This window comes from Oncorhynchus tshawytscha, linkage group LG02 (genome assembly GCF_018296145.1).
Source record: "Oncorhynchus tshawytscha isolate Ot180627B linkage group LG02, Otsh_v2.0, whole genome shotgun sequence".
NCBI classification, from domain to species: Eukaryota; Metazoa; Chordata; class Actinopteri; order Salmoniformes; family Salmonidae; genus Oncorhynchus; species Oncorhynchus tshawytscha.
In genome coordinates, this window is record NC_056430.1 from 32,265,160 (window position 1) to 32,290,082 (window position 24,923).

Here is a 24,923-nt window from a genome sequence, read left to right on the forward strand (position 1 = left end):
TACAGTAAATACTACAGTATAGTACAGTCTGCAAAAACACTATACTAATTACTATAGTATATACTACAGTTCTTTTACTACATTATTTCTACTATAGTTAACTGTAAATACTGCATTATATACTACAGAGGGGTTGGGTGCTATGTGTTAGTTTTAAGCGTTTTTTTAGGGACCCCTGAAAACTCGAAATTCTCCTAGACCCCCTGGTTGAGAATCACTATAATCAATTACTGATAGATATTAACTTCATTTCCCATTAGCCCGGCAATTATTTTCCTCAATTTCCGCGTCACGTGTCTCTGAAAGTAAACATATTTTGCTCTTCTGCGTTATTGTAGGACCAGACAAGTTAGAACAGTTAACAGACAATAGTATTTAGAAGTGTGTGAGTATTTTGAGTCACTGTCAAGGGTGTTTAGATTGTAGCTATTTATTTTTAGTGAAGTTATAACTCAGCTCTCTAGCTCAATTTTTACACAGCCAACGCAACGCGGAAATAACATACAGGTAGTAACGTTATAAAGTGAAGTTTCTAGCTAGCCAATTAAGTTAATATAGTAACTAATGTTAACTACTTAATTTCTTCGTATCAATTTCTTGCTCTTCTATCAAAAGTATTCGGCTTCCTCCATGTGCATAGAAAAAGCTAACAAATATTTGTATGGTTAATGTGCTAGTTTCCCGGCCAACGCCTTTCTCCCTTCCTTTTTTCTCATGCTCGTCGTCGCACACATTTCGTTTGAAAATGTGTCGTAGTTGACAGAATTCTGCGTCAAGCGCTTGACAGACACAGCAATACAATTTTGTAGAATTAGGGATGACATTCATTCTTTTTACTGAACACCTTCGTTTTTTCCATTTGGTCGGCTTGTCAAAAGCCAGGTAGATTATAAGAGACATTTTCATAGGTTTTACCTGCTGGGATCAAAATGGGTTGCACACTAAGTGCCGAAGATAAAGCTGCCATGGAGAGGAGTAAAAATATTGATCGGAATCTGAGAGAAGCTGGCGAAAAGGCATCAAGTGAAGTCAAACTGTTGCTTCTAGGTGAGTGTTCATATGTGACTGACATTCGCAGCTAGTATATCAATTATATGAGATCTGGAGAGTGTCTGTCTAACTGATCGAATTACTGTTATGTATGGCTCATGACTAGCTTTCGAAAACTCTTCTGTATTTAGGGTTTGAGGTTACATTCGGCCACATTTGGCTCCGTGTGAACTACAATTCCGACGCTATGTTTTAACATGTTGAAAAGTCAATCATCGGTTTTCGAGACATATGCTTTGCCCCTTATCGTTCATATCAGCGAGATCAGCACACATTTGTTTGAGCTAATTATCGCAGGTGGCCACCTATGGCTTTCATAAACAAGAGATGTAACATGTAGATATGGCCGTGTGGGAACACATTGTTTTAAACTTTTTTTCCCCTGGTTTTTGAAAATTATTTCTCGCTAATTAATAAAAATATACTCCTTATGTTTCCAAAAACATACTGCAAGTGTTAATGTTTAGAGCAAGCGTCTCGCTAATTTTAAAAATATGTTCCTTATGTTTCCAAAAACATACCGCAAGTGTTAATGTTTAGAGCAAGCGTCTGGGCTCTTAACAAAACACCCCCAGTCAGAAGATACTATGGTCAATAGGCGCTAAAGCAGTTAGTCATGAGCCTACCCTGTTCATAGATGCTACCTGGCAATGGTTATGGTGGAACCTACTTTACTCAAATGAAAGCTGTCATTACAATTCAGTCTTCCACAGACTGCATTAAAAAAACACTTTAGCGTTCATGCTTATGATGTAGCCTGATGTTTTCCCCTAGATTCTCAGGGCAGGTGCAAAGGCCCCAAAACAGTAGGGGGTTGTAGAACTGTCACAGATGGAATCAGCTGGTTCTGAGCTCTGACTGTGCATGTTTGTTGTTGTAAATCTACACATTTTAGTAGAGCTAAGGATTTGAAACTTCTCCTGATCTTATGTCTCCTTTCTTTGCCTCTAAACATTCCACTTCAAGGTGCTGGAGAGTCTGGGAAAAGCACAATTGTAAAGCAGATGAAGTGAGTACACGTTTCAACCGTTTTGTGCACACCCAAAAGAAAATAAGAAACTAGCATTCTGTTTACACCTTTTGACCGATTTAGGAACCCATGTGAAGTGCTGTATCAGCTATGAGCCTTTGCGATATGTTATCTATGTCACGAGGCCTAGATTAGATGTTGACCGCAAGCACCAGTAAGATGCGCATGTTAACCTTCTCTTCCTGCCCCCAGAATTATCCATGAGGACGGGTACACACAGGAGGAGTGCAGCCAGTACAGAGTGGTGGTTTACAGCAACACCATCCAGTCCATCATCGCCATCATCAGAGCTATGGGCAGGCTGGGCATAGACTTTGGGGACACAGCACGATCAGTGAGTCAGCTTGAAGATTATTTTACATTCCAGTGCTCTTAATTAGTTTAGTAGATTATGTTAGATTCATTTACTATTGTTTCCTTGTAAAATGCCATAGTAAGTGTTGTTTCTATTTATGTTGTTATGACTACAAGGAAGTACATATTTCACAAGAACAGTGTACAGAATTATCTACTGGCTGCAGTGACATTTTGTTCCAAATTGTATTCATCACATGCGTCGTAAAAAAATCAGGCGTGGACTAACACTGAAATGCTTACTTACAGGCCCTTCCAAACAATGCAGAGAGAAACAATAGAAAAGTAAAACGCGTAATAATACATACACAGTGAGTAATGGCTATATACAATGAGTACCAGTACCGAGTCGATATGTAGGGGTACGAGGTAATCGAAGTGTGTGTGTGTGTGTGTGTGTGTACATATATGTGTGTGTATGTATGTGTACTAGGCATATAATGACAGATGGTAAACAGTTAGCAGTAGTGTATGTGATGAGTCCCAAAAAATTGTGCAAAAAAGGCTCAATGCCGATTGTCCGGGTAGCTATTTGGTTAACTATTTAGCAGTCTTATGGCTTTGGGGTAGAAGCTTTTCAGGATCCTGTTTGTTCTAAACATGGGGCATTGGTACCGCTTACCATGCGGTAGCAGAGGACAACAGTCTAGGAACAACATCTATGGTCAGCATGTGAAGTAAATCACTTGAAACCTGACTGCACCGAACATGTTGATTTGGGAATAGGGTTGGGCAGTATACAGTATCCCGGTGTATTTTGAAATGCCATCAGTAAAAGAAAAATGTATATACATTTGAAAATTAGTACTTTGTTCAATAAATACCTTCTGTCAACTTGTGCACTAGGTAATGAATAAAGCAGACCGTGTTAATAATTTTGCCTGTTAGATTATTTTTCATTATTAAGTTTACTGGTACTAGTTTCACAAAACATATGTTTGAGCCAGTTACATGTGTTTGTTTACAAAGAAACACAACTCGCAAAATGGGCGCTTCACAAGGGTACTGTCACTCTGGTAGTGCATCTTAAGTGAGGTGATCAAGTTGCAATTGTGTGAAATTCACTACTGTTGTTTCCCAGCTATATATCGTATAACTATTAAGTTAACTATCAAATTGTGCCAAATAAATTGTCCCCAGTTGGGTTTAGCTAAGTGGCTAATGTTAGCTTGCAAGCTCAAGCTTCTTGGTAGCTGCAGCAGAGACAATCCCCTCCTGGATTAAGATCCCTGCTGTTTAATATTTATTTTGTGCGTGCTGCAAACTATGTTTTGAGAGGCTTTGAGATACTGGGTTTTCTTGGTAGTAAATGTTTCCATGAGCTTGTTAGCATTTACCAAGCATCCACTATGGGGATTCCTTAGTACTTGTTAGCATTCTGGTAAATTATGATTTTTGTGGGGGGGATAGCACCCCCTGTGTGCACTACCAGTAATACCATATATTCCAGGACAGCGCAGGCACAGTATGGAAAACTGGATTCTGCCCAACCCTATTTGGGATTGACGTTTTTCTGTTGTCATACTGTGTTTCCACGATAGACGAGCGTTGTTGTTTCCTGTTGGTAACTGTGGTTTTATTTGTTTTGCTGTGTCTCCAGGATGATGCCCGCCAGCTTTTTGCCTTGGCCAGCTCTGCAGAGGAAGGGGTCATGACCCCTGAACTGGCTGGGGTCATCAAGAGGTTATGGCAGGACGGAGGGGTCCAGATCTGCTTTGGCAGGTCTAGAGAATACCAGCTTAACGACTCCGCCTCATAGTAAGAGCATTACAAATCTCTGCTCTAACACAACTTGAATCAAATATTATAACGACTAGAGAACCATTATGACTGATTGGAGGAATATTGGTTATCCTCAAACATGAGAAGCGAGACTGTAATCCAAGTGACTGTAATTCATCCAAGGTTAGGGAAATCCTGATCTGAAAATAATATTTGAGTTCTAGAAAATCATTGGAAATAGGGAGAAGTGTAATGAACTTGTACCTAAGGTCTTATGTGACATGTTAATCAGGAGGCTGCGGCCTGGACTAATTTCGTATACATTGAACTGTTTTTCTGTTTTCCACTGCCTCTGTTGGGAGCTTGCTTTTCAAAAAAATGCACTGTACTATCAACAGGCTACAGATTGAGTATTTATTAGATTCCCCATTAGCTGCTGACTCTTCCTGGGGTCCAAACAGGAATTAAACAATAGCCTACATCATAAATAAAATAGTACATCAAACTAGACATTGCATTATACATACAGTATGTACATTGCTCCATTACTTCAAATTTACATTATAAAATGTACAATACAACAATACACTATTACAGTGTGTGGGTGTGTGAAGAGTAAGGCTGGCACAATGACCGTATTATGGATGAAGACCGTAATGAAAATATAAACGCCAGAACTGTTTAACACTTGAATCTCTGGTGTTAGAATCGAGGCTAACGAGCAGTCATTACAGTGTAATAAATACATTTAATATACAGTGCATTCCGAAAGTACCCCTTGACTTTTTCCACATTTTGTTACGGCCTTATTCTAAGAAAGCCGTTCGGCATGTACTTGGTGTCCACGTCAAACCAAAACTTAATTCCAAACTTGTCGGGTTTACTCGCAATGTATTGCGCAAAGCAACAAGCCTTTGTTGTGAACAATTGTTAATCAACAGGGATCTTCTCTCCTGGTTTGCAATGCTGTTCTATACAAACGTCAGATACCATGTCAAATTTGTCTGTTTTCAGATTTCTCGTTTCTGTGTCATCAAAACGGAGGTAACGCATGATCTCTCTGAAGCGATCATGTTACATGATTTGCTGATGTTTTTGCTTGAGCTGTATGGCCTGCTCTCTGATGACATTTTGTGCTGATAATCGGCCCGTAGCTTGTTCTTCCAATGTTGGGAGAATGGGTGGGGGAGGAGGGTCAATGGGGGGGGGCCATAAAACAAATTACATGCCCTCCGAAAACTTGTTATAGCTCCAGTTCTGTATGTGATATTATGATTCTAACAACGGCAGTGTGTTATTTAGGAAAAGTGAAGGATGGAGGCTTGACTGAGTGATTTAATTTAATTAATAAGCAGTCAAAATGACTGCTTTAGCAGATCTAGTGTTAAGTATAATTTAGATTTTTTTTTTTTTTTTAAACGAACAGCTGACTGAAAAGAGGGTGGCCGGGCATTCGTGTGGTTGAGTCCGTTTCTGCGGTAACGTGGACTCTAACAACGTGACTAAACTTTGTTGCTCCTTGCTGAAACAAGCAAGATGTAGAACACTAAGGTAACCTGCCTAAATTGTAGAACACTAAGGCAACCCGTAGAACTCATGTCCGTAGCCATGGAGTACCTTGAAAGGCTGGTAATGGCTCACATTAATACCATTATCCCAGAAACCCTAGACACACTCACTCCAATTTGCATACTTCCCAAACAGATCCACAGATGATGCAATCTCTATTGCACTCCACACTGCCCTTTCCCACCTGGACAAAAGGAACACCTACGTGAGAATACTATTCATTGACTACAGCTCCGTGTTCAACACCTTAGTGCCCTCAAAGCTCATCACTAAGCTAAAGATCCTGGGACTAAACACCAACTGGATCCTGGACTTCCTGACAGACCGCATCTAGGTGGTAAGGGTAGTTAACAACACATCCTTGATTCAAGTTCCTTGGTGTCCACATCACCAACAAGTTCTCTTGATCCAAACACATCAAGACAGTTGTGAAGACAAAGGCTATTCCCCCTGAGGAATCTAAAAAGATTTGGCATGGGTCCTCAGATCCTCAAAAGTTCTACAGCTGCAACATCAAGAGCATCCTGATGGGTTGCATCACTGCCTGGTATGGCAGCAACTGCTTGGCCTCCGACCAGAGGGTAGTGCGTACGGCAGGTACATCACTTTGGCTAATCTGCCTGCCATCCAGGACCTCTACACCAGATGATGTCAGAGGAAGGCCCTAAAAATTGTCAAAGACCCCAGCCACCCCAGTCAGACTGTTCTCTCTACTACCGCATGGCAAGCCATAACGGAGCGCCAAGTCTAGGACCAAAAGGCTTCTCAACAGCTTTTACCCCCAAGTCATAAGACTCCTGAACTTCTAATAAGATGGCTACCCAGACTATTTGCATTGTTACCCTATGCATTGCTACCCTATGTTTATCATATATGCATAGTCACTTTAACCATACATTCATGTACGTACTACCTCAATTAGCCTGACTAACTGGTGACCCCGCACATTGACTACCCAGACTATCTGCATTGTGCACCACCACCCACCAACCCCTCTTTTACGCTACTGCTACTCTCTGCTCAATTAGCCCGACTAACCGGTGCCTGTATATAGCCTCGCTACTATTATAGCCTCACTACTGCTATTTTTCACTCTTTTTACTATTGTTTTTTTATTTCTTTACTTATCTATTGTTCACCTAATACCTTTTTTTTTTTTTTTTAACGTAAATGTCATTGTTGGTTAGAGCCTGTAAGTAAGCATTTCACTGTAAGGTCTACTACACCTGTAGAATTTTGCGCATGTCAGCATCAGCACATGTAACGGATGTGAAACGCTAGCTTAGTTAGCGGTGGTGCGCGCTAAATAGTGTTTCAATCGGTGATGTCACTTGCTCTGAGACCTTGAAGTAGTAGTTCCCCTTGCTCTGCAAGGCTTTTGTGGAGCGATGAGTAACGATGCTTCGAGGGTGACTGTTGTTGATATGTGCAGAGGGTCCCTGGTTCGCGCCCGGGTATGGACGAGGAGACGGTCTAAAGTTATACTGTTACACACACATAGAAATAGAATGATGGCAGCACATGCATATTTTTTGCTTTTATATACAGTACCAGTCAAAGTTTGGACACCTACTCATTCAAGGGTTTTTCTTTTCTTTTTACTATTTTCAACATTGTAGAGTAATAGTGAAGACATCAAAACCTTGAACGAACACATATGGAATCATGTAGTAAGCAAAAAAAGTGTTAAACAAATCAAAATACATTTTATTTTTGAGATGCTTCTAAGTAGCCACACTTGGCCTTGATGACAGCTATGCACACTCTTGGCATTCTCTCAACCAGCTTTTTTGGAACCAAAAATCTCAAATTTGGACTCCTCAGACCAAAGGGCAGATTTCCACTGGTCTAATGTCCGTTGTTCATGTTTCTTGGCCCAAGCAAATCTCTTCTTCTTATTGGTGTCGTTTAGTAGTTTTTTGTTGTTGCAGTAATTCGGCCATGAAGGCCTGACTCACGCAGTCTTGAGCTGTTCTTGCCATAATATGGACTTGGACTATTACCACCCCTACCTTGTCACAAATGTGTTATTTTTATAGCGTTGATGTCTTCACTATTCTATAATGTAGAAAATCTGTAAAAAATAAAGAAAAACCATTGAATGAGTAGGTGTGTCTAAGCTTTTGACTGGTACTGTGTGTAATATATAGATATATTATTTAAAACATATTTTATTGCACAGGAGACACCTGTCTGAATTGTGCCCGTCTCAGTGGACTAATCCATTGAGGAGGCTGCTGGAATGCCATGGTCCAAGAAGGGAGTGTGGCTAAGATGCACAAGGAACGTCTCTCTCCATAATGCTCTCTGTCCCGCCATTTCGTGTGCATTCGTTGTTTTGTAACTTCATTGTGTGAATTGTTTGCCCTTTGATTGTTGCTGTCTATCAATTCCCCATTTACATATATCACCAGTAGTAGCCTACATTTACCGTTAATTTTGATAATTTCTAATCTACAATGTTTGTTTGGTTATGGTCACTTCTGTTTAATGCATTCAATATTATTAATTGTTTACCGTTCATTGTCAGAGTGGACACGATTGCAGAGCACACACGTGTGAGAAAGTTTGTTTATTTCATTCTATTTACGAGTTTTGACTTATTTAAATCAAATTATTTTGGTTATTTAGCATACTTTTATATATTTGTATTTATTTTTTGTGAATGACTATTTCCTCAATGTATTTAAAATATTTCCCGCTCTCTCTCCCTTTCGATAACCACTCGGCATGAAAGGGAAAGGTTTTAATGATCTGATCCAGTGGAAATATAATAAATACTTGATTACTTCTTATTTGCACAAATAGCACTACAGTTTGGTCTGTCCTGAACTCACTGGCACCTGAATTTTGTACATTTTCACCCCAAATTCTCATTACCGAAATGCCTCTCAGGTCATTTGAATAGGTTTTTCTAAGTAAAATGTAATTTATTTCTATAAAATGCAAAATGTCCATAAATCAAAACATTTATACCAATTGAAGTTTACATTAAACTATAATATTTATTACGTTAAGTGTCTAACACACTTCTCATTACCGCATATTTTTTTTGGTCCGTTTCAGTGATGATATCTTTCATTTCAGCAAATTATAATAAGCTAATTCTAACATATAGTCAATGGGTTTGCTGTGCTGGTAACTTTATTTACTAGTACCACTCCTTAATCTATTGTATAGCATTTTTGTTAAACATCCGTTATTTGATTTAAATAGGGGTTGTCAAGAAATATGAGTGTATAAACACCATTTTTAATTAAGGCCACAATCTGGAGTTTGATTCAGCAAAGCGCAACCCGCCATCCAGGCTGTATCACATCCTCGCTGTGATTGAGAATCCCATAGGGCAGCGCACAATTGGCCCAGCCTCGTCTGGGGTAGGTCGTCATTGTAAATAAGAATTTGTTCTTAACTGACCAGCCGAGTTAACTAAAAAATGAATGTACTTTAAAGGAGGTCAAAATGGGGGATGTCGTGTACCTGTACCTTTTGTTATGACAAGCCTAAGTAAGTTTAGGAGTAAAAATTTGCATAACAAGTCACATAAGTTGCATGGACTCTGTGCGCAATAGTGTTCAACATGACTACCTCATCTCTGTACCCAACATATACAATTATCTCTAAGGTCCCTCAGTTGAGGAGTGAATTTCAAGTACAGATTCAACCAAAAAAGACCAGGGAGGTTTTCCAATGCCTTGCAAAGAAGGGCACCTATTGGTAGATGGGTAAAAATAAAAAAGCAGACATTGAATATCCCTTTGAGTATGGTGAAGTTATTAATTACACTTTGGATGGTGTATCAATACATCCAGTCACTACAAAAATACAGGCATCCGGAGAGGAAGGAAATAACCCCGGGATTTCACCATGAGACCAATTGTGACTTTAAAACAGAGTTTAATGGCAGTGATTGGAGAATTGAGAATAGATCAACAACATTGTAGTTACTCCACAATACGAACCTAATTGTCAGTGAAAATAATTTAAGGCTGTACAAAATAAAAATATTTCAAAACATTCATCCTGTTTGCAACAAGGCACTAAAGTAATACTGCAAAAATGTGGCAACGCAATTCACTTTTTTTCTTGAATAATAACTGAATGGAGCTAAGCACAGACAAAATCCTAGAGGAAAACATTTCCACTAGAAACTGGGAGATGAATTCACCTTTCAGCAGGACAATAGTCTAAAACACAAGGCCATATCTACACTGAAGTTGCTTACCAAGAAGACAGTGAATGTTACTGAGTGGCAGAGTTACAATGACTTAAATCTTCTTGAAATCCATGGTAAGACCTGAAAAATGCTTATCTCGCAATGATGAAAACAACCAATTTGACAGAGCTTGAATAATTTTGAAAAGAATAATGGGCAAATGTTGCCCAATCCAGGTGTGGAAAGCTCTTAGAGACTTACCCAGAAAGAATCACAGCTGTAATCACTGCTAACGGTGATTCTAACAAGTATTGACTCAGGGGGTTGAATACTTTCTAATCAAGATAGTTCCTTTCGCAAGTGTTCAGACCCCTTGACTTTTTCCACATTTAGTTACGTTACAGCCTTATTCTAAAATGTGTGATTTAAAAATAAAAAAAATCCATCCACATACAATACCCCATAATGACAAAGCAAAAACAGGTTTCTAGAAATCTCTATTAAAAATGAACAGAAATACCTTATTTACTTAAGTATTCAGACCCTTTTCTGTGAGATTTGACATTGCGCTCAGATGCATCCTGTTTCCATTGATTATCCTTGATGTTTCTACAACTTATATTGATTGGACATGATTTGAAAGGCACACACCTGTCTATTATAAGGTCCCACAGTTGACCGTGCATGTCGGAACAAAAACCAAGCCATGGAAGTGGAAGGAAGTGTCCGTAGAGCTACGAGACAGGATTGTGTCAACGGATCTGGGGAAGCGTACCAAAACATTTCTGCAGGCACCTAAAGGGCTCTGACCATGAGAAACAAGATCCTCTGGTCTGATGAAACCAAGATTGAACTCTTTGGGCTGAATGCCAAGTGTCACGCCTGGAGGAAACCTGGCACCATCCCTACGGTGAAGCATGGTGGTGGCAGCATCATGCTGTGGGGATTTTCTTTAGCAGCAGGGACTGGGATTCTAGTCAGGATCGAGGGAAAGATGAATGGAGCAAAGTACAGAGATCCTTGACGAAAACCTGCTCCAGTGCTTAGGACCTCAGACTGGGGTGAAGGTTTACCTTCCAACAGGACAACAACCCTAAGCATACAGCCAAGACAACGCAGGAGAGGCTTCGGGACGTCTCTGAATGTACTTGAGTGGCCCAGCCAGATCCAGGAAATTAACCCGATCGAACATCTTTGGAGAGACTTGAAAATAGCTGTGCAGCACCGCTCCCCATCCAACCTGACAGAGCTTCAGAGGATCTGCAGAGAATAACTGGAGAAACTCCCCAAATACAGGTGTGCCAAGCTTGTAGCATCATACTCAAGGCTGTAATTGCTGAGTAAAGGGTCTGAATAGTTATGTCATATTTCAGTTATTTAATACATTTCAACATTTTTCTAAAAACCTGTTTTTCTTTGTCATTATGTGGTATTCTGTGTAAATTAATGATCTTTATTTATTTAAAAAAAACATTTTTTAGAATAAGGCTGTAATGTAACAGTGGAAATAGTTAAGGGGTCTGAATACTTTTCAAATGCACTGTGTTCGTGTTTTATTTTACAAATGTTAGATTTTTTTTCTTCCACTTTGACATGAGAGTATTTGGTGTAAACAATAAAAAAAAAAAAAAATTAAATTCATTTTCATCCCAGTTTGTAACACAACAAAATGTGGAAAAAGACAAGGGGTGTGAATACTTTCTGAAGAAACTGTATTTAGAAGTTTTAGGCATATCATGTTGTGCCATTTGCCTGTAGAATCCCATTCAATTTAGAAATGCATCTAAAATACATTAGAACCGCACATCCATGTCCTAATACATCAATATTACCTGTAAATTCCTAAATTCCTTTTTTTAAAAGTCACATTTTTATGTTGAAGTGACTTGTGAAAATACATGCACGTAATTACAGTACTTATCCTAAAATAATGGTTTATGCAAGTCATTTGGGATTGACAAATGAAAGTTTGATGTTTTGGAATACTGAATCTCTAATAGAGCTCAGTACAGTTTTTGAATGGTAAACTAGGAAACACTCATTACCCAAACATGCATTCTCCCAAACCTGCTTTTCTGTAATGCACCAATATTTTGGAAATATTAGGAAAAATAAAATGTTTGCGTTTTGTAATTTTTGCTTAATCTGAGAGTGTGCCTTTTTTGTTATTTTATCCAAATATGTGTACATAAAAATAACACAAGTAATTATTACCAAAAAACAATATTCAGGAAAGGTTGTATTATGAGAAATTACTAAGTACATGTTAAGTGTCATGTTTAACTCAGGCCTTTTCATTAAGTTAGCGATGTTAAAACGTATTAGAAAGAGATTTGTTTTACCTTTTTGAACTTAACGATAATTCTTGCTAGGGTAGTTGTGGAAATTGTGGTAAAATGCATAATACATGTGCAATAAACATAACAATGATTATGAAATAGATACATACAGATCCTAATCTTAGTGATCCAAGAGGAATTATGGTGGAAAATATTTTGTCAATTTCTTTTGGGTCAAGTGTCAGTTTTGTGAGAATTGCCCATATGATTACTCTGAGTTTGTTTTGGGAATAGTTTTCTTTGTTTACTTTGTATTCCTCCCATATTGGCTTAATTTGTTCACTTGCATTGTTGTTCACATCCATGGTTGATCCAAAACCAGAACTTCTATTACATGTGTTAGCTCATCAATTTGAAATGGCATTATCCAACAATTGGTAACTAGTAGTGTATGTAAGTCATTTATGTTAAGTCAGTTTCCTTTTCTTTCTCTTCAGTTACCTGAATGACCTGGACAGGATATCCCAGCAGAACTACGTGCCCACGCAGCAGGATGTCCTGCGCACCAGAGTCAAGACCACCGGCATTGTGGAGACACACTTCACATTCAAGGACCTCTACTTCAAGTCAGTAAGCTGTTAACACAGCACTCCGTGCGCCGACTTATACTAATAATACCTGAGGACCATTGTCCCTACAGTTAGTGATTCACTAATGTAGAAAATCGCAAAGCTGTCTGTACAACACCCTAGTGACCACAATTTACTGAAAAAGTGTTGTCTTTCTCTCTCCCACTCATTCCTTTTTTTATGTCCTCTTCTCTCAATTCCTCATGTTATTTCTCTCTGTCTGAATCTCCGTGGCTGCAGGATGTTTGATGTGGGGGGTCAGAGGTCCGAGAGGAAGAAGTGGATCCACTGCTTCGAGGGAGTCACAGCCATCATCTTCTGTGTTGCGCTCAGTGACTATGACCTGGTGTTGGCTGAGGATGAGGAGATGGTGAGTGGGACAGGGCATAAACTCTAGATCTATAGTCCTGTGGTAATGACATGATACTCTTTATCAAAAGAGATTGCCCACACGCTGACCCTAACACTGCTCATCTCTCCACAGAACCGTATGCATGAGAGCATGAAGCTGTTTGACTCCATCTGCAACAACAAGTGGTTCACGGGCACCTCAGTCATCCTCTTTCTCAACAAGAAGGATCTGTTTGAGGACAAGATCCAGAAGAGCCCCCTCACTATCTGCTACCCAGAGTACTCCGGTACATCTTTAACTCTTTACACTCATTGGAATTGGCCTGTATGGATAGGGATACATTTAAATGTTTCTTACAGAAGAAATATGAAAAGCCTATGCACAACCATTTAAACAATTGAAAGGAAACAGTTTGTAGATTATGGAAAAATTATTAGACTAAAGGTAGGGACACAACAGTTTACCTGACACAAGACTGAATTCTAACAAGCCGCTGTTGATTTGATGTGCGTTATACATTTTCTGTACTTTTCGCCACATTTGTGGATAAGAAATCTGAAAATACTCTGGGTACATTCAGTAACATGATAAGAATATTCCTGGAAAATGTGGGGTAGATGCAACACAAAACAAAAATACAATTGTTTGAGTGAGAGGACTAACTGGTGACTCCAAGTGGCTACACAACTCTCCAGAGTGTGCACAGTTAAGTAATTCGAGTTGTGGCTGAAAGACGACATGAATAACATACAGCTGGCGGGTTATACACTGTATCGGCAGGATAGAACCACATCCTCTGATAAGGCAGGTGGTGACAGTCTATGTATATTTGTAAACAACAGCTGGTGCATGATATCTAAGGAAGTCTCGGTTTTGCTCACCTGAGGTAGAGTGTCTTATGATAAGCTGTAGACCACACTATCTACCTAGAGTTTTCATCTATATTCTTCGTAGCTATCTATGTACCACCACAAACCGATGCTGGCAATAAGATTGCACTCAATGAGCTGTATACGGCCATAAGCTAACAGGAAATGCTCATCCAGAGGCGGCGCTCCTAGTGGCCAGGGACTTTAACGCAGGGAAACTTTTATATCCGTTTTACCTCATTTCTACCAGCATGTTAAATGTGCAACCAGAGGGGAAAAAACTCTAGACCACCTTTACTGAACACACAGGGATGCTTACAAAGCTCTCCCTCACCCTCCATTTGGCAAATCTGACCATAATTCTATCCTCCAGGTTCTTGCTTACAAGCAAAAGCTGAAGCACTAGTGACTCGGTCAATAAAAAAGTGGTCAGATGCTAAGCTACAGGACTATTTTGCTAGCACAGACTGTAATAGGTTCCTGGATTCTTCAGATGGCATTGAGGAGTACACCACATCATTCACTGGCTTTGTCAATAAGGGCATCGATGACATTGTCCCCACAGTGACTGTACGTACATACCCCAACCAGAATCCATGGATTACAGGCAACATCCGCACTGAGCTAAAGGGTAGATCTGCCGCTTTCCAGGAGCAGGACTCGAACCAGGAAGCTTATAAGAAATCCCGCTATGCCCTTCGACGAACCATCAAGCAGGCAAAGCATAAATACAGGACTACGATCGAATCAAACGACACCGGTTCCGACTCTCATCGGGTGTGTCAGGGCTTGCAAACTATTAGACTACAAAGGGAAGCACAGCCACGAGCTTCCCAGTGACACGAGCCTACCAGACAAGCTAAATGACTTCTATGCTCGCTTTGTGGCAAGTAACACTGAAACATGCATGAGCACATCAGCTGTTCTGGACGACGTGAGTAAGACCTTCAAACACGTCAACATTCACAAGGCCTGATGGATTACTAGGACGTGTACTCCGAGCATGCGCTGACCAACTGACAAGTGTCTTCACTGACATTTTCAACCTCTCCCTGTCTGAGTCTGTAATTCCAACATGTTTCAAGCAGACCACCATAGTCCTTGTGCCGAAGATCACTAAGGTAACCTGCCTAAATGACTATCTACCTGTAGCACTCATGTCTGTAGCCATGAGTGCTTTGAAAGGCTGGTCATAGCTCACATCAACACCATCATCCCAGAAACCCTAGACTCACTCCAATTTGCATACCGCCCCAACAGATCTACAGGTGACGCAATCTCTATTGCACTCTACACTGCTCTTTCCCACCTGGACAAAAGGAACACCTATGTGAGAATGCTGTTCTTTGACTACAGCTCAGCGTTCAACACCATAGTGCCCTCAAAGCTCATCACAAAGCTTAACACCCTGGGACTAAACACCGGGCTGCTCCCAGGTGGTACGGGTAGGTAACAACACATCCGCCACGCTGATCCTCAACATGGGGGCCCCTCATGGGTGCGTGCTCAGTTCCCTCCTGTACTCCATATTTACTCATGACTGCATGGCCAGGCACAACTCCCAACACCAGCATTAAGTTTGCCGATGACACAGCAGTGGTAGGCCTGATCACTGACGACGACGAGACAGCTTATAGAGAGGAGGTCAAAGACCTGGCCGTGTGGTGCCAGGACAACAACCTCTCTCTCAAGGTGATCAAGACAAAGGAGATAATTGTGGACTACAGGAAAAGGAGGACCCGAGCATGCCCCGATTCTCATTAACGGGGCTGTAGTGGAGCAGTTTGAGCACTTCAAGTACCTTGGTGTCCACATCAACAAGCTATCTTGGTCCAAGCACGCCAAGACAGTTGTGAAGAGGGCACGACAAAGCCTTTTCCCCCTCGGGAAACTAAAGAAATTTGGCATGGGTCCTCAAATCCTCAAAAGGTTCTACAGCTGCTCCATCAAGAGCATCCTAACTGGTTGCATCACTGCCTGGTATGGCAACTGCTCGGGCTCCAACTGCAATGCACTACAGAGGGGAGTGCGTACGGCCCAGTACGTCACTGGGGCTAAGCTTCCTGCCATCCAGGACCTCTGTACCAGGCGGTGTCAGAGGGAGGCCCTAAAAATTTCCAAAGACTCCAGGCACCCTAGTCATGGACTGTTCTCTCTGCTACCGCACGGCAAGCGGTACCGGAGCACCAAGTCTATTTACAAAATGCTTCTTAACAGCTTCTACCCCAAGCCAGAAGACTCCTGAACAGCTAATCAAATGGCTACCCAGACTATTTGCCTTGCACCCCCCTCTTTTACACTGATGTAACTCCCTTTTTATTATCCATGCACATTCACATCAACTGTTTGTACATGTCGGTAGAGTTAGTCAGAAGTTTACATACACCTTAGTCAAATACATTTAAACTCAGTTTTTCACAATTCCTGACATTTACTCCTAGTAAAAATTCTTAGGTCTTAGGTCAGTTAGGATCACCACTTTATTTTAAGAATGTAAAATATCAGAATAGAGAATGTTTTATTTCGCTCATCACATTCCCAGTGGGTCAGAAGTTTACATACACTCAATTAGTATTTGGCAGCATTGCCTTGGGTCAAACGTTTTGGGGAGCATTCCACATGTTTCCCACAATATGTTGGATAATTCTGTCCCATTCCTCTTGACAGAGCTGGTGTAACGGAGTCAGGTTTGTAGGCCTCCTTGCTCGCCCATGCTTTTTCAGTTCTGCCCACACATTTTCTATAGGATTGAGGTCAGGACTTTGATGGCCACTCCTATACCTTGACTTTGTTGTCCTTAAGCCATTTTGTCACAACTTTGGAAGTATGCTTGGGGTCATTGTCCATTTGGAAGACCCATTTGTGACCAAGCTGTAACTTCCTGACTGACTGTTGCTTCAATATAGCCACATCATTTTTACCTCTTCATGATGCCATCTATTTTGTGAAGTGCACCAGTCCCTCCTGCAGCAAAGCACCCCCACAACATGATGCTGCCACCCCCGTGCTTTACGGTTGGGATGGTGTTCTTCGGCTTGCAAGCCTCCCCCTTTTTCCCCCAAACATAACGATGGTCATTATGGCCAAACAGTTCTATTTTTGTTTCAACAGACCAGAGGACATTTCTCTAAAAAGTACAATATTTGTTCCCATGTGCAGTTGCAAACCGTAGTCTGGCTTTTATATGGCTGGTTTGCAGCAGTGGCTTCTTCCTTGCTGAGCGGCCTTTCACTTTATGTCAATATAGGACTAGTTTTGCTGTGGATATAGTGTAGCGAATTGCTTGTGCTTCTAGTTCCGACAATGCAGTAATAACCAACGAGTAACCTAACAATTCCACAACTACTTCCTTATCCACACAAGTGTAAGGGGATAAAGAATATGTTTATAAAGATATATTTATGAGTGATGGCACGGCATAGGCAAGATGCAGTAGATGGTATCAAGTACAGTATATACATATGAGATGAGTAATATAGGGTATGTAAACATTTATATTATATTAAGTGGCATTGTTTAAAGTGGCTAGTGATACATTTTGAATTGATACATCAATTCCCTTATTAAAGTGGCTGGAGTTGAGTCAGTATGTTGGCAGCAGCCACTCAATGTTAGTGGTGGCTGTTTAACAGTCTGATGGCCTTGCGATAGATGCTGTTTTTCAGTCTCTCGGTCCCTGCTTTGATGCACCTGTACTGACCTCGCCTTCTGGATGATAGCGGGGTGAACAGGCAGTGGCTCGGGTGGTTGTTGTCCTTGATGATCTTTATGGCCTTCCTGTGACATCGGGTGGTGTAGGTGTCCTGGAGGTCCAGTAGTTTGCCCCTGGTGATGCATTGTGCAGACCTCACTACCCTCTGGAGAGCCTTACGGTGTGGGCGGAGCAGTTGCTGTACCAGGCGGTGATACAGCTTGACAGGATGCTCTCGATTGTGCATCTGTAGAAGTTTGTGAGTGCTTTTTGGACAAGCCAAATTTCTTCAGCCTCCTGAGGTTGAAGAGGCGCTGCTGCGCCTTCTTCACCACGCTGCCTGTGTGGGTGGACCAATTCAGTTTGTCCGTGATGTGTACGCCGAGGAACTTAACTTACAAACCTCTCCACTACTGTCCCGTCGATGTGGATAGGGGGGTGCTCCCTCTGCTGTTTCCTGAAGTCCACTATCATCTCCTTTGTTTTGTTGACGTTGAGTGTGAGGTTATTTTCCTGACACCACACTCCGAGGGCCCTCACCTACTCCCTGTAGGCCGTCTCGTCGTTGTTGGTAATCAAGCCTACCAATGTAGTGTCGTCCACAAACTTGATGATTTGAGTTGGAGGCGTGCATGGCCACGCAGTCGTGGGTGAACAGGGAGTACAGGAGAGGGCTCAGAACGCACCCTTGTGGGGCCGCAGTGTTGAGGATCAGCGGGGTGGAGATGTTGTTACCTACCCTCACCACCTGGGGGCGGCCCGTCAGGAAGTCCAGTACCCAGTTGCACAGGGTGGGGTCGAGACCCAGGGTCTCGAGCTCGATGACGAGTTTGGAGGGTAATATGGTGTTAAATGCTGAGCTGTAGTCGATGAACAGCATTCTCACATAGGTATTCCTCTTGTCCAGATGGGTTAGGGCAGTGTGCAGTGTGGTTGCGATGGCCTCGTCTGTGGACCTATTGGGGCGGTAAGCAAATTGGAGTGGGTCTAGGGTGTCCGGTAGGGTGGAGGTGATATGGTCCTTGACTAGTCTCTGAAAGCACTTCATGATGATGGAAGTGAGTGCTACGGGGCGGTAGTCATTTAGCTCAGTTACCTTAGCTTTCTTTGGAACAGGAACAATGGTGGCCCTCTTGAAGCATGTGGGAACAGCAGACTGGGATAAGGATTGATTGAATATGTCCGTAAACACACCAGCCAGCTGGTTTGCGCGTGCTCTGAGGACGCGGCTGGGGATGCCGTCTGTGCCTGCAGCCTTGCGAGGGTTAACGCGTTTAAATGTTTTACTCATGTCGGTTGCAGTGAAGGAGAGTCCGCATGTTTTGGTAGCGGGCCGTGTCAGTGGCACTGTATTGTCCTCAAAGCGAGCAGAAAAGTTATTTAGTCTGTCTGGGAGCAAGACATCCTGGTCCGTGACAGGGCTGGTTTTCTTTTTGTGATCCATGATTGACTGTAGACCCTGCCACATACCTCTTGTACTTCCGGCGCCGACAGAGATGGCCACCTCGCTTCGCGTTTTTTTTTTTACGTGTTATTTCTTACATTGGTACCCCAGGTAATCTTCGGTTTCATTACATACAGTCGGGAGGAACTACTGAATATAAGAGCAACGTCAACTCACCATCATTACGTCCAGAAATATAACTTCCCCGAAGCGGATCCTGTGTTCTGCCTTCAACCCAGGACAATGGATCGGATCCCAGCCGGCGACCCAAAACAACGACGTCGTAAAAGGGGCAAACGAAGCTGTCTTCTGGTCAGGCCCCGGAGACGGGCACATCGCACACCTCTCCCTAGCATACTACTCGCCAATGTCCAGTCTCTTGACAACAAGGTTGATGAAATCTGAGCAAGGGTAGCATTCCAGAGAGAGATCTGAGACTAACGTTCTTTGCTTCACGGAAACATGGCTCACTCGAGAGACCCTATCGGAGTCGGTGCAGCCAGCTGGTTTCTTCACGCATCGCGCCGACAGAAACAAGCATCTTTCTGGTATGCCTTATGATTAACGAGACATGGTGTGAACATAACTATATACAGGAAATCAAGTCCTTCTGTTCACCTGACTTCGAATTCCTCACAATCAAATGTCAACCGCATTATCTACCAAGGGAATTCTCTTAGATTATAATCACAGCCGTATATATTCCCCCCCAAGCAGACACATTGATGACCCTGAACAAACTTTATTTGACACTATGTAAACTGGAAACCACATATCCTGAGGCTGCATTCATTGTAGCTGGGGATTTTATCAAGGCTAATCTGAAAACAAGACTCCCTAAATTCTATCAGCATATCGATTGCGCAACCAGAGCTGGTAAAACCCTGGATCATTGTTATTCTAACTTCCGCGGCGCATATAAGGCCCTCCCGCGCCCCCCTTTCGGAAAAGCTGACCACGACTCCATTTTGTAGCGTCCAGCCTACAGACAGAGACTAAAACAAGAAGCTCCCGCGCTCAGGTCTGTTCAACGTTGGTCCGACCAATCTGAATCCACGCTTCAAGACTGCTTCGATCACGTGGATTGGGATATGTTCCGCATTGCGTCCAACAACAACATTGACGAATACGCTGATTCGGTGAGCGAGTTCATTAGAAAGTGCATTGACGATGTTCTACCCACAGCAACGATTAAAACGTTCTCAAACCAGAAATCGTGGATTGATGGCAGCATCCGCGCGAAACTGAAACTGCTTTTAACCAGGGCAAGGTGACCGGAAACATGACCGAATACAAACAGTGTAGCTATTCCCTCCGCAAGGCAATCAAACAAGCTAAGCGTCAGTATAGAGACAAAGTAGAGTCACAATTCAATCAGAGGCACTGAGTTTGAAGGTAGGCCTTGAAATGCATCCACAGGTACACCTCAAATTATGTCAATTAGCCTATCAGAATCTTCTAAAGCCATGACATAATTTCCTGACATTTTTCCTAGCTGTTTAAAGTCAACTTGTATGTGAACTTCTGACCCACTGGAATTGTGATACATTGAATTATAAGTGAAATAATCTGTCTGTAAACAATTGTAGGAAAAATGATGTGTCAATCACAAAGTAGATGTCCTAACCGACTTACCAAAAACTATAGTTTGTTAACAAGAACTTTGGAGTGGTTGAAAAACGAGTTTTATTGACACCAACCTAAGTGAATGTAAACTTCTGACTTCAACTGTTTTACCTCAATTACCCCCGACTAACTGTTGCCCCCTGCACATTGACTCTGTACCGGTTCCCCCTTTATATAGCCTCGCTATTGCTATTTTACTGCTGCTCATTAAATATTTTATACTTATTTTTATTTATCTATTTTTTTTACTTACCACGCATTTTTCTTAAGTACATTGTTGGTTAAAGGCTTGTAAGTAAGCATTTCACTGTAAGGTCTACACTTGTTGTATTTGGTGCATGTGACAAGTAACATTTGATTTTCAAAGCACTTTTATGACTCAAAGAAGAGTTCAACTAAGGTGTTTTTTTAAATTTTAGATATCCTAGCTATGCAGTTGAGGAACTAGAGCAAGCACACTTGTAGTTTTTATTTGGAACACATCCCTGCATCCCCGCCATAACACAATTACTGTTGTTTATGCAACCCAAAAACGGTCCATTATGAATCACAACGGTGCTCAAGTTCACAACGGCTGTCAGTCAAAACCTATACAGCACTGTGAAGCACAGTCTGAGCTCTGACGTCATGTTTAGCCTGTTACTGTGCAGCCACTGCGTACCAATTTTAAGACACTTATCAGTACCAAAATCTTCCATTTTCCATTTGTGTACGAGTGTAAAGGGCTCCTAATACAGACTTTGACATTTCAGAGATATAGAGGTGGATATTTAGGAATCAGCATCCTATAAAACAGCACAAAGCACAATTTCCTGTGGGATTGTTATAGTAACCGCAGTGCATTTGCACACAGTGGATTCTTGTTTGGGATGTCTGAGTAATGAGTTCTACCTCTATTATGAAATATTAGCTTGTGCAATATGGGAGGAGCTTCATGGCACACTTTGCTGAAGCAGAATATTTGAGTTTAGCAAGTTTAGTCTATAGTAGGAAATGACTAGTTTGTTCAAAGCAATGTATAAATTAAGTCACACATATATTGCATGTCCTTGTGAGAATAATTGCATAAATTATATTGAATACATATTCCCCTCTGCTCTAGGTTCAAACGTATTCAAAGAGGCGTCAACCTACATTCAGTGTCAGTTTGAGGACTTGAACAAGCGTAAGGATACAAAGGAGATCTACACCCATTTCACTTGTGCTACTGACACTAAGAACGTGCAGTTTGTCTTTGACTCTGTCACTGACGTCATCATTAAAGCCAACCTGAAGGAGGTCGGCTTGTACTGAGACTCCTGCACCATCATCTGTCTTGTCATCATCGGGGCTGGAGTGTTTAGGAATCACACATTTACAGGTGTAAATCAATCATTGCCTTATTGACAGTTAGACCATATACAGGATGGGTTTTTAGACCATAAACTGTTACCATAATGTATGAATCCTTGGATATTTCAAAACAAGATTACATGGAGCACTTATGTGGTTTTGGTTTTCTATCTTTTTGCTGTTATGGATGCCTTAGCTATGGACTGATTTCAAATGTATTAATTACATTGTAAATGTTGAATAAGGGATCACAACTATTATGCATTTTCTGAGTTTTGACAACTTATCTTTATAACTGTATACACTGAGGGTACAAAACATTAGGAGCACCTTCCTAATATTGAGGTGCACCCCCTTTTGAGTGTCATCCCAAGCGGGGTATTGGGTTAAGTTTTCAACCAGCAATAATCACACCTCAGATGGACTTCATAGGGGATGTCCTTTAAGTGATGGACCATTCTTGATACACACAGGAAACTGTTGAGTGTGAAAAACCCAGCAGTGTTGCAGTTCTTGGCACACTACTACCATACCCTGTTCAAAGGCACTTAAATATTTTGTCTTGCCCATTCACCCTCTGAATGGCACACATACACAATCCATTTCTCAATTGTCTCAAGGCTTAAAAATCCTTCTCTAACCTGTCTCCTCACCTTCATCTACACTGATTTGAAGTGGATTAAACAAGTGATCAATAAGCGATCATAGCATTCACCTGGTCAGTCTGTCATGGAAAGAGTGGATGTTCCTAGTGTTTTGTACACTTAGTGTAAATGGTCATTGCTCAACCTAAATTGTTGTTGTGGAATTGTGTCCACAAGTGTTAATCAGTATTCTCGTGGGGATTTTAATGTGCTGAATTCTGATTGTTTTAATATATCACCATTCAGATTGTTACATAACACTGAAGTATTATACTAGCTCTTAGCGGACAGTAAGACATCACTTGATGTTTTAAAACCACTTTGAAAGAAAAAGCGTTTTTTAATGGTTGCCTTAACTTGTATTATGTTATTTTGGATAGAACTATTTTGTATAAAGATAATTATGGCCTTTAGCTGAAGACAATGACCTTAATATAAGCTAAAAGTATTTGCCTGGAAGCCATTTTAAATGTTCCTCCTTTTGAAAACATGCTTTTTTTTATTTTACCAGGTGAGTTGACTGAAAATATCTTCTTATTTATAGCAAAGGCCTGGGGAAAGTTACAGAAGTCCAGAGGACATATGAATATTTAAAAAAAAATCCCTCATTATGTCGATCGCAAAAGTTGTTTTGTTGAGATCACGAGAAACTATATAAATAGGAGTAGACGTATTGAATAACAGTATGACTGGGGTGGCAGAGCCCACAGTGGATCAGCGCATACGTTTTTATTGATTGCTACGCTAAGGGATGGTACATTTAATACTAACCTCATGCTTTCATTTGTGTTTTGAGCTCATTATCCGTTTATAAGTTAGCTTGATAACATTCTATGTTACCTTGAGCTAAAAGCTCATGTGGCAGCTAAGCCCTCATGGTGCGTTTAAGCCCTGAACGATGCCTGACGGGCACCTCTGTCTCCCAGGTTGTATGCCACATCAAAGACCACAGCCAATCGCATGCAAGCAACAACGCAGCGAATTTGGCTAGTCTTGTGAGCGAGTTAGCTAGGTAGTCTTGTTATCTATGCTGGTTGTTAGCTTGCATAACTGATGTGTATTGTAAGGGCCACTTTGTTTTATGGGTAATATTTACATTTACAGAGTGGGTGAGCTCTAATCCTGACAGGCTGATCAGATTAAAAAGTAGCCTCAGTCTGAAACATCAGGATGCTGCCTTGTAGGTTGTTTCATAGGTAAAACTCCTTCTGTTTCATAGGTGAAGCTCCTTGCCGGCAGATTAGCAATTGGTGCATTATGCATATGATCAAGAGTGGGTGCACTCTATTCCTGGCCAGCCGATAAAATTCAGTAGTAGTGTCTGAGGCTGATCAGTCAGGATGCTGCCTTGTAGGCTGTCTGCAAGGAACCATACATATGAAACCGCCTACAAGGCAGCATCCTGATTTATCAGCCTCTAAGGCTGAAATTGAATATGATCAGCCTGTCATGAATAGACATCACTCACTGTAAATGTTATATTAATTTACCTTTTTATAATTATACACATCAGTTATGCGATATAACAAGTTAGCTAGCTAGCTAATAGGACTACCTAGCTACCTAGCTAACTAGCGAGCTCACAAGACTAGCCTAGTTAGTTGCGTTGTTCCTTGCATGAGATTGGCTGTGGTCTTCGGGGCAGCGCGCAGCCTGGGAGCTTAAATGCCCCGCATTACCTTCAACCCAGACACAGGGCTCCTTGATTAGGGGGCTATCGTGCATCTGCACATATGAATGGATGATGTGTGCTACTTTTGGTGATCTCGACAAAACAACTTTTGTTATGTAGAAATCATGAGATAAATACATAAGTCATGATCTCGGCATAAGGATGGAATTGTATTTTTATTCATATGTCCTCTGGGCTTCTGTAGAAAGTTACAAAAAACATTAATAAAAATACATAGTTAACCTACAAAATATATAAGCAAGCAAAAAACAATTGCTAAATGGACGTTTGAACAGTTGTCTAAATTGAACACACTGAATGTTCCTTCTTGCATTAAAATGGAATGTGGCCCAAACTTGTCTTTTAATTATTCAATAGTGTCAATTACAATCAAGATTGTAAAAGACTTGACTTATTATACCAGTAATTATCATATAGTGTCATAGAAATGTTTGTTTGCATTGTATATCTCCACAAGGTTATATGAGTCAGTGGTTGACAACA

At 41.2% G+C, this 24,923-nt stretch overlaps 1 protein-coding gene across 2 annotated transcripts; it reads left to right on the top strand.

Moving 5' to 3' along the window:
- Positions 1 to 289: 289 nt before the first annotated feature.
- On the top strand, positions 290 to 24,774 carry LOC112217755 (guanine nucleotide-binding protein G(i) subunit alpha-3). Of its 2 annotated transcripts, none has more exons than XM_024378271.2 (9): positions 290 to 507; positions 879 to 1,047; positions 2,017 to 2,059; positions 2,273 to 2,414; positions 4,035 to 4,192; positions 12,658 to 12,786; positions 13,030 to 13,159; positions 13,274 to 13,427; positions 21,874 to 24,774. In XM_024378271.2, the coding sequence occupies exons 2-9, from the start codon at positions 930 to 932 to the stop codon at positions 22,062 to 22,064; spliced, it is 1,065 nt and encodes a 354-aa protein (XP_024234039.1). In that variant the 5' UTR covers positions 290 to 507; positions 879 to 929; the 3' UTR covers positions 22,065 to 24,774. The 2 variants fall into 2 exon arrangements, with proteins under 2 accessions (XP_024234039.1, XP_024234046.1); XM_024378278.2 differs by having other exon boundaries at positions 883 to 1,047.
- The last annotated feature ends 149 nt before the right edge of the window (positions 24,775 to 24,923 follow it).

Coding starts and splice junctions, on each gene's coding strand:
- LOC112217755 (XM_024378271.2), top strand. CDS start 930: ATGGGTTGCACACTAAGTGCCGAAGATAAAGCTGCCATGGAGAGGAGT. Junction 2,415..4,034: donor TTGGGGACACAGCACGATCA/GTGAGTCAGCTT, acceptor CTGTGTCTCCAG/GATGATGCCCGCCAGCTTTT. Junction 12,787..13,029: donor TTCAAGGACCTCTACTTCAA/GTCAGTAAGCTG, acceptor CCGTGGCTGCAG/GATGTTTGATGTGGGGGGTC.